This window comes from Panthera uncia, chromosome C2 (assembly GCF_023721935.1).
Source record: "Panthera uncia isolate 11264 chromosome C2, Puncia_PCG_1.0, whole genome shotgun sequence".
Lineage (NCBI taxonomy): Eukaryota > Metazoa > Chordata > Mammalia > Carnivora > Felidae > Panthera > Panthera uncia.
In genome coordinates, this window is record NC_064810.1 from 45,040,097 (window position 1) to 45,056,162 (window position 16,066).

Here is a 16,066-nt window from a genome sequence, read left to right on the forward strand (position 1 = left end):
AATAAACATAAAAAAAAAAACTGAAGCATGTGAAAAGCAGTCTTAGCTTGTGGTTTGTATTAAAGCTGGCAGTGGGACAGATTTTACAACCACAGGCTATAGTTGGCTAATCCCTGCTCTATAGGAAACGCTGTAGGTTTCAGGTAAAGCTAACTAGCCAGCAATGTTATTTGTTTGGCCTACACAGTATGTTAAACAAAAATGTATCAGTATTTTGGTTTAGGGTGTTTTTCACCTTCTCTTTAAGAAATCAAAAGATTTGATAACCTTAAGAAGCATTCATCTTTGGCAATTATTAGCTAGTGTTAAGTAAATGGGATATGTGGTCCCAGTGTACCATAGGATATATTTGCAGCTTTTTTTTTTTTTTAACCTGGTATGCTACTCATGTATATTACCTGCTTGGCCTCCTATTGGTATATATGTTTGTAGCCTCCATTTGATATTAAACTGAGTATATCTTTAAGGATCAGTCCACCCAGCCCATACTGATTCTGTCAACCCTCTTGATTAACCCTAACTCCACCAGTCTTTCCCTCTCAGATTTTCTATAGCTCTAACTAGTTTGAACTTCTCTGTGTATGTTATTATTTTTATACTTACAAAAAAGGATACGAGGGTTTTACAATCTTAAAACACATAAAATAGGGTACTATAAGTTAAGTAGATTATCTGCAACTCTTATTGTCTAAAATAATTTTGTTACTAGTATTTGGCTCTGAGTTTCTTCTCCACTAAGATAAAAAATTACTTAGTGACATATATTTTCATTATCTAATAAAGGGAAGTATTGAAGGTTTTCTGGAGGAAAGTGTTTTTCCTGACACTGAAATCTGGAACAAATTAGTCCTGTGTTTGCTTTATGTAAGGAATATTCTCTGTGTGTGTGTGTGTGTGTGTGTGTGTGTAATTTAAAATTGTGTTGTGTGTAGTTTATTAAACTGTGGTCTTAGAATACAGGAACCCTGGCGGTTGCTTGAGTACCTGGGAGACCTGGATTAAAGACCAGTTCCACCACTTCCTAGATATATAACCTTCAACAAATTGGATCATCTGCCTGAATCATTTTTCTCGTCTGTAAAGGAGGGATAATAACAGTACCTACCTCAAAGGATTCTTATAAGGGCCAAATAAATGATGCACAGGAAGGGCTAACTCCATGCCTAACACGTTGAAAACCTTTGATAAAATGCCCAATTACATAGAAGATATGAGACTAATTACAATGTTACAGAGCATATCTGTGGTTATCCTAAGTTAACCTGGTCTAGCGAGAGTACAGTTCTTTTGGTCTTAAAGTATAAGGTTAAAACTCAAACACACCAGAAGTGAAGTAGTAACAGCCAGTTCATTTCTCCCTTGGGCTCCTTCTTTTCAAAAGGGCATAGGTCTTAACCAAGTTTTTGATGAATGGTGTATTGAAGATAATTGACTGCCAAAGATTCTTAATGGGCTTACTTCTTTTTAAAAATCTCCATTAGCGGGGCGCCTGGGTGGCTCAGTAGGTTAAGCGTCCGACTTCAGCTCAGGTCACGGTCTCGCGGTCCATGAGTTCGAGCCCCGCGTCGGGCTCTGGGCTGATGGCTCAGAGCCTGGAGCCTGCTTCTGATTCTGTGTCTCCCTCTCTCTCTGCCCCTCCCCTGTTCATGCTCTGTCTCTCTCTGTCTCAAAAATAAATAAACGTTAAAAAAAAAAAAATCTCCATTAGCTATCAGATATACAGGTGATAGATTTTATTTACTGTCATGTGATGTTAGGAGTCTGGTTTCTTTACTCCCCTACACTGACATCAGGCTCATCATTAAATAAGGATACAAATTAATTGTTTTTCCTAAAAGAAACACAAGCAGTATTTTTCTAATCTGTTCAAGTACTTAATAATCACCATAATCTGATCCCAAGGTTGTGTACTTGGAGGTACCAAATGAAGCTAATGTCTTTAGCGTAAAGCAGATGTCTTGTTTCAAATTGCAACGCTGTCATTTAACAGTTGAGGAGACCTTGCGCAAATTACCTAACCTTTCTAATACTTAGTTTTGTTGCCTATAAAAATAAGGATGTGTTTCTACTTCATAGAATTGAGGACACAGTGTGATAATATAGGTAAAGTACCTAGCACATTTCTAGCACATGGTAAGCAGTCAGTAAATGATAGTGGTAGTTGTTTCTTTAAACTGAAGCTGGGTCTTTGCTGCTGGTCAGCACCATGACTTTGATGTCCTACTCCTTCCCTGGTTCCCCACAGCATGATGATGAGCCTGAGATGTCAACTGATGTAATTTGTCCGAATGTCTTATTGCTTGTTTTTAAGCTGGCTCCTATATTACCAAGAGGACATTTCTAATAATCAGTGTGTATTAGAAGAAGGCCTCTATGCTGACCTTACTTCCTGTGGCTGCCCAACATCTAGAGTTAAATCCCTCAAGCCCATTGACTATGTAAGTACTTTGCTTGGGTGCATAATTATAAGACTTTTTTCTTGTCCTGTTTAATTACCATAAATGATGTGATGTTGGAAGAAGTGATACACGGGTAAATATAACAGTATGAATATTTATTCATGGACTGTAAAATTGAGATTCACTCATGAAATCCAAAACGTAAGACTGATATATGTATCATATATATATATTTTATATTTTACACATATGATATACATATATATGATACATATAAAATATATATATATCATACATATATATATGCATCATATATATTTTTTAAAGCAAGGGTTCAAAACTCAGGACCTATAGTAATATGTATAGACCTAGGCTTAAATCTCAGTTTGATATTTCAACCATTTTGGATGACATTAGTAAAGTTACGCAGTTTCCTTGTCTATGAAAAATAATAGTACTTTATAAGTCTCCTGGGATATTGAGTGAAATGATGCTTATAAAATGCCCAGCACATGGTGAACAGTCATTAAACATTAGCTGTTAATTAGCTATAACTGTTAGTTGTAATTGTTGCAGCTGCTTAATAAAGATAATAACCTGATAATTTTATTATCCTACTTGATAAGTCACACAATGTTACTTTAAGGCCTGGGTCCTGATATGGCCACTGGTACTGATTTCACACCTTTGTTTGAGGGAACTAGGGATTTCCTGCCTGCTGTGTGCAGAATTACCTGGGTCACCTTGGAGACCCACATCTGTAGAGTAAGTGGTTTTTCCTTTCTGTCCTATTTACTCAGAATTTTGTTGTGAGCAAAACAGGATCACTACTCTGCAGCATCAGTTCTGTGCTCCATGTTTGTAGGTCTGGGCAGAGGAAGTAATGAGGATCTGGGATATTTTCAAGATGTCTGATTGTGATCATTCCCTTGGAGCATTTGGTCAAAGCTGAGGTTTACACAGAGATGAGATAATTTGAAGCCCTGCATAATGGTATGAATGACTGAGACCTTTCAACCAGAGCTGACTCCAGAAATGATGATCATACTCAGAAACTTTGATTCCAGCCTAAGCAATGTAGCCTTATTTCAAGACCTTCCTGGATAGAGTATTCTTGGTATCAGGCTAAGAATAGAGTCTTGGTTGAGGAACAAAAATAGAAACAGTCCTCGGTCTCTCTCAGTTGCATCTTAGACACCAACTGGTAAAGACTTAAGTGGCTATTGATTGATACTTCCTGTCTGTTGGACAAAAAACAGAAAGGGGGAAAAAAGAATGTGGTCTGTTCAGTCTCTCCCAAGTATTGATGAGGTTGAAAAAGACATTGGAAAGTAGTCCACATTTACTGGGAAAGGAATTTTCTTAGCAATTTTTAGTGGTCAAGCCAGCAGACAGATACTTATTTTGTATATGTAGTTCTAAATATGAAAGTATCATCTTGAAAGGATTTTGCAGGACTTCTATTTCAGTGAGCTAAACCAACTAAATTTTTAGGGAGGGAGTTTTAGAATCAATCAAAATTAATGAGTATTACTGTTTTTCTTTGAAGAGTTTACACTCATGAAGTCAAAAGTGAATAATTAAAATAAGGAATGAAAATAGAAGAAATGTTTTTAAGTTTTACCGTGCACTTGTGTGTCACTATTTTGGTTCTGTGAAAGCCAAGCAGTATAGATGAAGGTGCATCTTAGGAAGGACCTGGGAGCTATAGCCTTTTCTCTCTAAGAACTGATTAAAGAATATATCCAGTTTATGTAAGGACAACACATTCATTGTCTTAATGCTTTTACACGGTATGTTTTTAAATCTTTGAAAAGTCTTTGTTGAAGATATATTTAGGCAGTAGGTTTGGTTGTGAAATGGAAGGAATGTGAGGTAAGGTTGGGCATCCCAAGAAAGACCCCCCAGATGACCATGAAGAGGCTTTAACAGGTAACATTTCTTTGGTGAATTCCACCGTGCTTCACGCTGGTGGCCCTGACACTCTGAGTTGATCCAACCTAGGAGATTGATAAATGAACCAGGTCAATACAGTAATCTGTAGAAGGTGGATTCTCATGGCTAGAATGCTTGAGAATTCTGTCCTGAGCATTTTTTTCCCCTCTCTAGAACATAGAAAACTGAAATAGTCCTCAGAAGGTTATTTGTTGAGCATAAGACCTAGGTAAAATGAAGTAGGTATCTTGAGATTAGTTTACTCAGCTAACCTTCCCCACAGAAGAGACTCCTGAGGGTCCCAGGTGTTTACATTCTCCAAATGCTGGAAAATGCTAGACACCCTCTACCTATCCTGCTTCTCTGCTTCAGTCTGCATCCCCACTGCCCCCACGTTTTCCTCCAGATTTATTAATGTCACTGTGTAAGCCACAGTCCAGTGGGATTCTGGAAAATGTTTCTGTCCAGTTGAGTTGACATGAATATGGACTAACTTCTTGATTTTGCTTTAATTAGTTACAACTGCAGAATTCTGAGGGTGTTGCCTGTAGTTAGCATTCCCAGACATGCTGTGAATTACTGTTAAAGTGTCATAATGGAATAATGTTGAGGAGTTTTAAGACTTTCTCTTCATACAAGATGAGTATGTTTTGCAGATGACAGTTTGCTGATTTCTGTTTGTCTAGACATTTGTTACATTCTAGAAGCCCATGGATAATTTGCAGTCATTTTATAGTGAAAGGACCTTAGGAGTATATTTTATAGTTCTCCTTTCACTAAGGTGATATTGGGGAAATCACTTAATTTATTTGTACCTCACTTAACTCATATGTAAAGAAACTGTTAGGTATTTTCAAATCTTTGTCAGCCTTTAGTTCTGTTGCAAATAAGCATCTTGGGTATACTTCTAATTGGGCATGCAAAACAATATATCCAGCATTAGGACTCATGCGGTGTGAGGGAATAACATAGTAGATTAGCTTCCAATAAAGTTATGCCATATAACAGTCCCCAGAACAGTTGGTTAGGAGCTGAAGGTGAGTGGGGAACCTATATAAATGCTTTAAGCATTGGCCCAGTAGTGTGTGAGGTAACCTTTTATTGCGTTTCCATGGGAGCAGCATTCTGCTCATTACTTCTTTAGTGTCTCCATGGTGGCCTGGCATGGAAGTTGGCCTCCTTTGAAGTAATAATCCAATCCTGGCAGCTATAAACAGGCAAAGCAAAAGAAACATTGTAACAAGAGGCTGTAGAAAAACTTCAAATGAAATTATAACTGTGATGACATAATGATATTAAGAGGTAGAGTAAGAATTGGCAAGGCAGTGATTGATTCTGTGCAAGCATGCTAAATAAGGAACACAGCCATAAATAGTCGAAGACTGTAAATCCAGCCACAGAATGAAAGGAAGCAATGAGTTTATAAAGTGTCTGAGAGTTTGGTTACTATTAAACTTTTCAGCTGAATCCATATTCAGTTAATAGTTTAAACTATTGCATACAATTTTAAAATGAAGGCCAGCAAAACCCTGCAGACTAAACATCACACTTCCTAGTAAGACATTTGAAGCATTTCCCCTTAAAGTTAGGCAGAAGACAAAGGTATCTACTATCACCATTTCTATTCGTGATTCTGGATCCCCAAACACTTGAATAAGATAAAATCCAAAAAATGTTTAAAGAAAGAAAGTTGTCAAATTATTAGAGTTAATATGAAGTTTTAAGAAGTTTCTGGATACAAGGTAAATACCAATGAAACTATAGGATACTTAAGAATAAGTCAAACCACAAGGCAAGTAATTCATTTATGGAGAAAATAATAAAAACTTTATCAAAGGGCATAAAAGATGAAGAGATAATAATCTTTTATAGATTGAAATGACTCGATATTGTGAAGTTGTGGTCCTCTCCAAATTATTACAACTTCAGGCAAGATGCTTACAGAATCTTTTGACTTTCTAGGATAGTGCCTTTTTAGGGTGAGATGGTAAAACATGACAAGCTTATCCTAAATCTGGAAAAGATAGGGATCCAAAATAGCCAAGATAATTTTCTTACTAAGAACAATAGACAGGGTCACTTGTCCTGCCAAATATATATTGCGTTATACAGCAATAGTAATAAAGACAGTGGGTATTGGTGCAAGGGAAGAACACAGAACTGGGGAATAGGATAGCATAGAAACTGACCTACATAAATAATGGAATTGGAAGGTGACTGAAATAGGTTACAATGGGGCTATTATGAACTATTAAATAAATTGGTGTTGGGACAATTGGCTCTTTACATGGAAAAAGAGTTAGAATCTTGCTTTACTCCAAACTCAGAAATAAGTTCCAGATGGATTGTGGCAACCTAAATGTGAAAAACAAACTTCAAAACTTACAAGAAAATATGGAAACTAGCCTAATAGTATTGGAGTAGAATGGATTTAAAACAAAATGTACATGTCAGTAAGAGAAAGGGAAAAGGCAAGTGTATTCATTTCCTATTGCTGCTATAACAAATTACCACAAACTTAGTGACTTAAAACAACAAACCATATTACAGTTCTAGAGGTCAGAAGGTCTAAAATGGTCTTAGCCTGATAAAAATATGGTGCTGGCAAGACTGCATTCCTTCTGGAAGATGCTAAGGGGAGAATCGGTTTCCTTACCTTTTCCAGCTTCTCAACCTCCTCAGCATTCCTTGACTCATGGCCGTTGTCTGTCTTCAAAGTGCATCACCCCAACTTCTCTCTGTCCTGTATCTCTGACCCTCCTGCCTCCCTCTGATAAGGACTCTTGTGACTATATTAGGCCTCTGTGGATAATCCAGACTAATATCCCCGCCTCAAGTTTTTTAACTGTTAGTCACATCTACAAAGTCCCGTTTACCATGTCAGGTAACATATTCACAGGTTTTAGGGATTAGGATGGGGACATTTTGGGGGTTGGGTGGGGGTGAGAGGTGTGGAGGTGGGGGAACATTATTCAGCCTACCGCAACAAGCCACAGACTTAGGAGGGTATATTTGCAGCCCTTATAAAACCTGCAAAGGTTTAGTGTACAGAATATAAAAAGAACTCTCAAATCAATTGAGAAAAAAAGAAAAACGTATTTCAAAACTTAGGAGGATGTGAATAGTTCATAGAAGAGAAAAATGGCTAAAGGATATGCAAAAAATATTAAACTTCACTAGTGATCAAGTAAATGCAAAATAAAGTAATAATTAGGTAATATTGCCTTACTTTAAATAGAAACATTTGAATGGTTTGGTGGCAGAGAAGTGGGATTATTCATACACAGTTTTTGGAAACAGTGTCAGTTACATGAGGTGGTGCTGTAGGCAGGGCAGTGGAATAAGGATGTTTGTTGCAGTTTATTGATGGATGAAAAGGAGCCACAGCACATCCATGTGAGGAAATGTAAGATAGTGGCTACAATAAATGAAAGTGAGTTCCATGTATTACTAAAGGGTATTATGGTAAGATACTGTAAGTGAAATTTAAAAACAAAAGATGCAGGGGTACCTGGGTGGCTCAGTAAGTTGAATGTCCGACTCTTGGTTTCTGCTCAAGTTGTGATCTCCAGGTCCGTGAGTTCAAGCCCAACATTGGGCTCTGCACTGTCAAGATTGGGATTCTTGCTCTCCCTCTCTCTCTCTCTGCCCCTCCCCCACTTGTGTGCACACACTCTGCCTTTCTCTCTCTCAAAATAAATAAACATTAAAAAAATAAAAAATAAAGGATGCATAACCGTTAGTAAAGTATAAAAATATGAGCTGGAAGGACTCACATCTTCAGCATAGTGATTACCTTTAGAGAGAAGAGGTTCAAATTCAGCTGTACCTGTTAATGTATTTATAAAATTCAGTACAAATATAAAAAAATTTATTACTTTTGGATGATGGGTACATAATCCATCTATATATTATTTTTTAATGTTTAGCTTCTTTTAAATAGGGGCAGATAATTTTCTTAAAAAGTGGAAAGGGGAAACCAATTAGAAAGGTAGATCTAGAATGAAACTGATTTTCTAAACCAAATGAAAGCAGTTTTCTGAGGAGGATTATAGTTCACTGGTGAAGTCTGGGAGCCCGACAGACCTGAGTGGCCCTGGACATGTTTCTGACTACCCTAAGCCTCAACTTTCTCATCTAATAAAGTGTGAGGTTTAAACAAGCTACTGCATGTACAGCCCTTAGCTCATAAGCACTCACTAATTGAGCTCATAGACCATAATTAATATTCACTAAGCAACATGAAGACTACCATTAGCGTGGTAGGTTGAAGGTAAGATTCCAGATTAGAGTCATATTAGACATTTATGAGCCTTATTTAAATTTGTATCATTTTACATAACTTTTTGCCAACACACTGGTATTGCTCTGGAATGGAATGGTTTTAGAGGTATGCATTATGGTTACTTTCCTTTAATTCATCTTACTTGTATTTCCTGTTTTAGCTAGGCATTGTTCATTTGGCAAAGATTGAGATGAATTGATGTTGTCAGGCTATATGGATATGGCTGTTCTCATGGCTGATTGCTGAATATTTTGAAAAGTATACGTTATATTTAGAGTCTAACCAATTAATATAACCCTGAGGTATTGTCAACACCTCTTCCATATACATGGTGATTTGAAACTCAAAGAACTCTACAGTTGCTAAAGTAAAGGTCTGTAGTTTTTTTCTAAGTCAAAAATTACTTAGATTTAAAAATTTTATCCATTATATTGAAGATATGTTTATATAAATGTAGTCCCTCTAGCAGAATACTCTCACTAGGATCTCAGAACTTCAAATTCAGGTGGCAGACAACACTTTTGAAGCCAGAGAGAGAGGTAAGAATAGGAATCTTATACGTTGCCCAACTGACCAAGTTGGGAGTCAAGTGCTCCAGACATTATCACACATGCCAGTAGAAGTATTCGCCATTAAAACTACTGGCATTTAGAATATGTTAGAGCCACAGTGTAGGGGTTAAGAACATAGCCTCTGGGGTCATACTTTGTAAACTCAAATGCCAGCTCTTACACTTACTGCGTGTGACCTGTGCCTTGATTCTTCATCTGTAAAGTGGGGTTAAAAATAGCCCCCACATCAAAGGGAAGTTGTGTGGATTAAATAAGTAAATAAATTCACAATCCACTAATCTGAATATATTTTGGGATTTGGGATATTTTCCCCATTTTAAACAGTGATATGGTTCATACATAGCACTTAAGGAAACACTGCAAAAGCGTTCTAAGTAGCACCCCATAACTAAACACATTCCTATTACTGTAGCAAATATATTTATGGCTACACACATATTGGAGAAATACTATAAGTAGCCCTCTATTCAGGTCAGATTTTGCTGCCAATTGAGTTAAGAAAAAAAAAGGGGGGGTGGGGGACTTAGACTAAGGTTTTTGTGTGCTGAACGATGGATAAGGAGTTGTGGATGGATATATTTACATATAATGTCTGGTGCATATGAAAGTGCTGTATATATTAATTATTACTAGTCTTGTCACTTAAAATGTGGTTTAGCTGATGGGATGAGGTGGAGGGTTTTTTTCTTCTTAAAAGTTCTTTCATACAATTTGTTCAAGTATTCTTTTTCTTTCTTAACTATGTTCTCCTTTTAGAAACTGTCTGATTTTTGCCTTAGACTTAACCCAGCAGGAATGTCCCATTACTATTGACCCCTAAGAAGAGCCTTTGGCCCAAAATGGTTGGCTGTCTTCTAAGTTAACATGGACTGAGGCCAAGACATTTGTAGAGCTCAAATTGTAGTTAAATTCTGGTGTTTTCTGTTGTCCTTGGAAAGTTCAGATTATTCTGTCATCTGCAGTTTTGAAGACTATTAATAGTTTATATTCCTATTTTCATGTCTGGAAAATGTATCAGAAAAATAGGATTTTAAAGTAGTTCTTCATTCTTTTTTCTGAATGATTACCTATCTACCAGCTTCCACCGTTCTTTCCATTAGCACTTATGTTGATGTTCCTAACCTTTAAGTACATGTATAAATCAAATGCATCTATAAATTTAAATACATTTAAAAATTAAAACCATTTAAATTTAAACAACTTAGAGAAAAATCAAGTTTAAATATAGATCAGACCTCTAGAGGGTGGATAACTGTAAGTGTAGAGATAATAGATGTTCTCAAATGAGAAGTCTAGTCAATGGGACCACTTGGTGATAGCCCATTACTGTTAGTGGAGCAGCAGGTTGTTTTTACTGATTTATGTAAACTCATAAAACATACTGTCTTGGTGCCTGAGTGGCTCAGTCAATTGGGCGGCTGACTTTGGCTCAGGTCATGATCTCACAGCTCATGAGTTCAAGCCCCACGTCGGGCTTTGTGTGACAGCTCAGAGCCTGGAGCCTGGTTCAGATTCTGTGTCTCCCTCGCTCTCTGCCCTTCCCCTGCTCACACTCTGTTTCTCCCTCTCTCAAAAATAAACAAACATTAAAAAAAAAAAATACTGTCTCTATCATTCTTTACAATTTTGTTCTCTGTCTTCCTGCATCATCATTTTAAAACCATCTTTTGTGATCCCCTGCACCGCATTTTACATTGTTTCCCAAAGACAAATTTCTAGATTCAGAATTGCTATTCGGGAGTGAATTTGATTCAGTTTGAGGGATAATGGCCATCTTTTTAAAAATGTCTTTGCGTTTTGCAAAAGAGGAAGAAAAATGTACACAGGTCCTATTTTTCTTAGAATAATGCTTAGCATTTAAATTGCATTCTCCTAGTAAGCTTTTAATTTTTTTCCCTCTTGGGTTTAAAAGTTACATTATGTCAGCCTTAAATGCCTTTAATAGAGGCATCTGCCATTCTACCCCAGCAGGCTCTTAACTGGGGAGAATGTTGCTAACAATTGACTGTGAGCCCTGTCTGGGCTCCTTGCCTGGCTGCCCTTCCTTACTAGTTAGTAACTCAACCAGAAGATGTATGAAGAGGTAAGCTGAAATGCTTTTTTAAAAGCTTAAGGGTGAAGATGTTGGAGAAAGTCCAACAGTAAAGGCAGGGGCTTATCTGTGGATTTTGATTATCTATCTTCAGTCACCAGTTTTAGAGGGTAATTTAGAATCTGCTGTTTTTACCTGCTGCTCTGGACTCCTGTAAGGACATTTCTTCCATAAGCTGTTGGGATGCTTCCAGTTTTTATTTTGCAGATAGCAGAAGAGGTGCCGAATCTTACCTGTGGTCACTCAGTGACTAGAGATGAAGCCCTATTCCTGACCCAGTTTGTGGTGTTTACTGAAGGAAAATCAGTGCTCCTGGACAGCCCTTTAAGGCTTACCTTACTGTCTCACTGCACACAGTGATTGTGACATTCTTTTACAGTATCCTCTAATCCCTAAATCTGTACTCTCCATTACCATACACTAGCCACGTCATTATTTCTTATTTATTTACATTAGATTTATAACATCATATTTATATTTAATGCTTAATTAAAATAAAACTAATTCAGTCCCTTGGTTACACAAGCCGAATTTCAAGTGATCAGTGACCACATGTGGCTGATAAGTACAGATAAGCAGCATTTCTATCACTGCAGAAAGTGCTGTTGGATAGTACTTCATACCTTCTTCCTTCATCAGGTAACCTTTGCCACATAATGTAAAGAGAAACTAACTCACACATTTACCTGGAAATTTCTTTGGCATTCTTTTTCTATCTTTCCTTGTATTTCCGAGGAAGTATAGTTCATCTTTTCAAAGTGATATTTCCCTTCATGGACTGATTCCTAGTCAGAGGTTCTGTACTGATGGGAAACAATGGACTGGACATCTTGCTTCTTCCTTAGAACCATCCCTCTCATCTTACATTGTTGAGCTTTTTCTATCCTACGCCACTGTGCCCACAAACATTCTTATGGGCCACCAGCCCATTTCCCTCCTTCTCTTCACCAACATTCTCTAAAATGTGCAATCCCATGCACCCTGTCTACAATTTCTCACCACTCATTCCTCAGTCCCTATGACCTAGATTCCACCCCTCGTGTCTTGCACACCGCTCAGAGTTCTCTTACAGGTTTCTAGCTGCCTCCTGATCGCCCAGACCCCAGCAGCATTGCCACAGCCACCCTCTTCCTCCACATTGCAAACGTATTTGGTACTATGGATGACTCTTCCTTCGCCTTTCCTTTCCCCTTTATTTCCTTGGTGTTTTCTTTTTAGCTGTGCTTTCATAGTACATTTACTCCACCGCCTCCACAGCCTCCTTTGCGTGTCTGCCCAGTTCTGCCCTCTTTTCCCTTTCCTCACCCCTACCCATCTCTGGTTGTCACCCAGATCCTGGGAGCTCCCACGCTCTTCATGCCTGCATGGGATTTGTTTCCCTGAAGCACAGATCCAAAAGTCCAGTCTTCGGTGGACATTTCTGTTAAGATTACCCTGTCTGTCCTGTCTGTCTGAACATTAAAAACACCCAGTTCTAAATAGAAGTTCTTAGCTTCATTTATTAGAAGTTCTTAGCTTACATTTCCCTCCAAATTTCCTTGTAGGATAAGTTATACCATGGTGCCCCCAGCCACATCTTTGCATGTTGTCTTCTGTATTTACTCATTCCATTTGTTAGCCCTATGTCTGTTTTAGCACTGTGATAGATTTTCTGGCCATCCCTTGTTGACCAGTCCTAACCTTCCACCATCACCCCCTCCCCCCCGGCCCTGCTTCGCCCCCAACACACACACACACACACACACACACACACACACACACACACACACACTTTAGGGTCTGGCTCTTTCTTGGGACTGGAGTATTTTTCCCATCTACTTTCCATTTCTGTTTTCTTCACTCATGTTGTCTGATATATTTCCCAAAGTCCATTTAAAGAAAAACACAGGGCTACCTGGGTGTCTCAGTTAAGCATCTCAGTTTTGGCTCAAGTCATGATCTCATGGTTTGTTACTTTGAGCCCCACATCAGGCTGTGAGCTGATAGTGCAGAGCCTCCTTGGGATTCTCTCTGTCTGCCTCTCCCCCTTTCTCCCCCTCCCCTGCTTGTGTGCCCTGCCTCAAATAAGTTTAAAAAAAGAAAAAAAAATACACATACATGCAAAATGTGCATAATAATCACCGATTTAAATTTTTGAGGGGCACCTGGGTGTCTCAGTTAAGTGTCTGACTTCAGCTCAGGTTGTGATCTTATGGTTCACGAGTTCAAGCCCCGCATTGGGCTCTGTGCTGACGGCTCAGAGCCTAGAGCCTGATTCAGATTCTGTGTCTGTCTGTCTGTCTGTCTGTCTCTCTCTCTCTCTCTCTCCCCCCCCTTCCCCACTCACACTCTGTCTCTCTCAAAAATAAACATTTTAAAAAGTTAAATTTTTGAATAAATAATACATTTCTAAGCTTCAAAAATCAAAAAGTACGAAAGGCATGTAGTCAAAACCTCAGCTCCCACTTTCATCTTTCAGATCCTATTCTGATAGATAGTCATGGAGTAGTTTCGTTTCTTTTTTCTTTTTTCTTTTCTTTTCTTTTCTTTCTTTTTCTTTCTTTCTTTCTTTCTTTCTTTCTTTCTTTCTTTCTTTAAAGAAAATTGTTCATGTGTACACGTGCACATTATTTGTGGGCATGTGCATAAGTTTTCCCTTTAATGCACAAGTGGAAGCAGAAGAAATATGCTATTCCACACTACTGTTCACTGTATTTACCTCTAAGGAATATATCTTAGAGATCTTTCATAAAGATCTCCTTATTCTTTTTTACAGCTGTATTTCTCTATGAATGTACCATAACTTATTTAGCCAGTCTCCTTTTGATGGATATTTAAGTCATCTGTATCCTTTGTTATTCCAAACACTGCTGCAAAGAATAATGCTTTCATAATTCATCTTGCTCTTACGCAAAGTCAGTTGTTTATTTACTGTTCTTTGAACATCCACATTCCCTGCTGCTAGTGCTCTGTTTCTCATGTACCAATTACAGATACTTTCCTAGGCCCCTGTCCAGAAGCCTTCAAGCACTCCCCATTGGCAGTAAATCTGTCTCTGCCCTGTTAGTGACAAGGAGAAGCAGACAATTCAATACCCCCTAGCAAACAGTGGGGGTACTTGACACTGTTTCCTTTTGGACTCTATTCTAGTTATATGGATCTATTTGCTATTCCCTTAACATGTTCCATGCATTTCTGTCTCCCTTCCTTCGTATAGAGTGCCTTCCCTCCATTCTCTCTGGGCCTGTCCAAATCATGGCATCCTTGAAGACTGAGCTCACATACCACGACATCCACCTTTGTGAAGCTTCCTTGATCCTTACTCCTTTCTGCTAAAAAAAAGCATCAAGTCTTCTGTATTCTGAGAACTTTCACAGAGCATATCCTTTTCTACCCTGGATTATATTTCAATACCTGTGCAATTCTCCAATTTTAGTTACTAGTTAGTAATGACCCAGACACAATGATGGTGCCTTGCTTTGTCTTCTCATCCCTGAAAAGTCTTCTAGCATGGTGTCTTGCATATACCAATGAGTGAAAAAGAGCAAAGTTGGTTCTGTTCTTCTCTGACACAAGGAGTTGGGGAATACTTACTTTGAATGTAGGTATCACTCCTGCCCCTGTGCATTTTGGCTTTTGGTTGTTGTTAAATTAAAAATGCCTTTTTCTGGGGTGCCTGGGTGGCCCAGTTGCTTGAGCATCTGACTCTTGATTTTAGGTCAGGTCATGATCTTACAGTCATGGGATTGAGAGCCCCATGTTGGGCTCCATGCTAAGCATGGAACCTGCTTGAGATTCTCTCTCCCTCTGCCCCTCTCCTCCTTCTCTTTCTCTCTCAAAAAAAGAAAAAGAATGCCTTTTTCTTCCTCCTAGGAATGAGTTTAAGAGCCTGGAGCCATCATGTGTTGGATTCTCAGTGACTGCTCCTGTGGCTTTCTGGGGAAATGGTGCCGTTCCATTCCATGTTCATCCTGTTACCAGCTGAAAGTGCTGGCAAGACCAAAATGTCCGCATTATAGCACAGCCAGACCTTAATTGGAACCAAGTGTCCATTTCCATTATGAGACTGAGATTGCTGTTCTAAACCTCCGAACAAAAATTATGAGTAGAATTTAGTCTCACCTGTGCAGTTTTGACTATAACATCATTAGAGGGTAGAGCAGTAAACTGTATGCATTCGAGAATACGGTGGATCCTGGGTACCCTGTGTTGTGACTGGGAGGTCACTGGAGAATGGCCACCCTGTATGGTGATGCTTTCTCTTTTTTGCTGTTAGGTTTTTGAAGAACCCTCCATTAGCCTTTTTGCTCTGGAACACTGTGAGGGAAGAGAGTTACATCTAGAAGAGGCTGTGAACTCTGTTCTGAACAAGGACCTGCACTTTTATACCCAGTCTGTATGGGTAAAAAGTGGACTGTAAGTATGGGACAAAGGTATGGCCTGGTTCACTTACTGTTTTAGGAGAGAGCTGCACAGTTGCTTTTTTTTTTTTTTTTTTTTCCATTTATTTTGAGAGCGAGCAAGTGCCAGCAGGGGACAGACGGGGGGGGGGGGGGGAAACGGGGAGGGGAAGGAGAATTCCAAGCAGGCTTCGTACTGTCAGTGCAGAGCCTGATGTGGAGCTCGAACTCACAACTGTGAGATCCTGACCTGAGCTGAAATCAAGGAGAGTCGGATGCTCAACCAGCTGAGCCATGCGGCCACCCAAGCACAGTTGCTTTTTATCTCTCCACTGCTATTGTTGTCTGGTCTGGAGATGCTATTATTCCTTTTCTTTCTCAACGTAACAAGAGTAGTATCTGTT

General features: G+C 38.7%; 1 protein-coding gene across 1 annotated transcript in view; it reads left to right on the forward strand.

Moving 5' to 3' along the window:
* The window catches only part of CRYBG3 (crystallin beta-gamma domain containing 3), a 129,716-nt gene that overhangs the window by 104,750 nt on the left and 8,900 nt on the right, over positions 1-16,066 (forward strand). The window contains exons 17-18 of the mRNA XM_049628042.1: positions 2,312-2,438; positions 15,539-15,678. Coding sequence (XP_049483999.1) covers positions 2,312-2,438; positions 15,539-15,678 — 267 coding nt within the window. The remainder of the gene's footprint in view (positions 1-2,311; positions 2,439-15,538; positions 15,679-16,066) is intronic.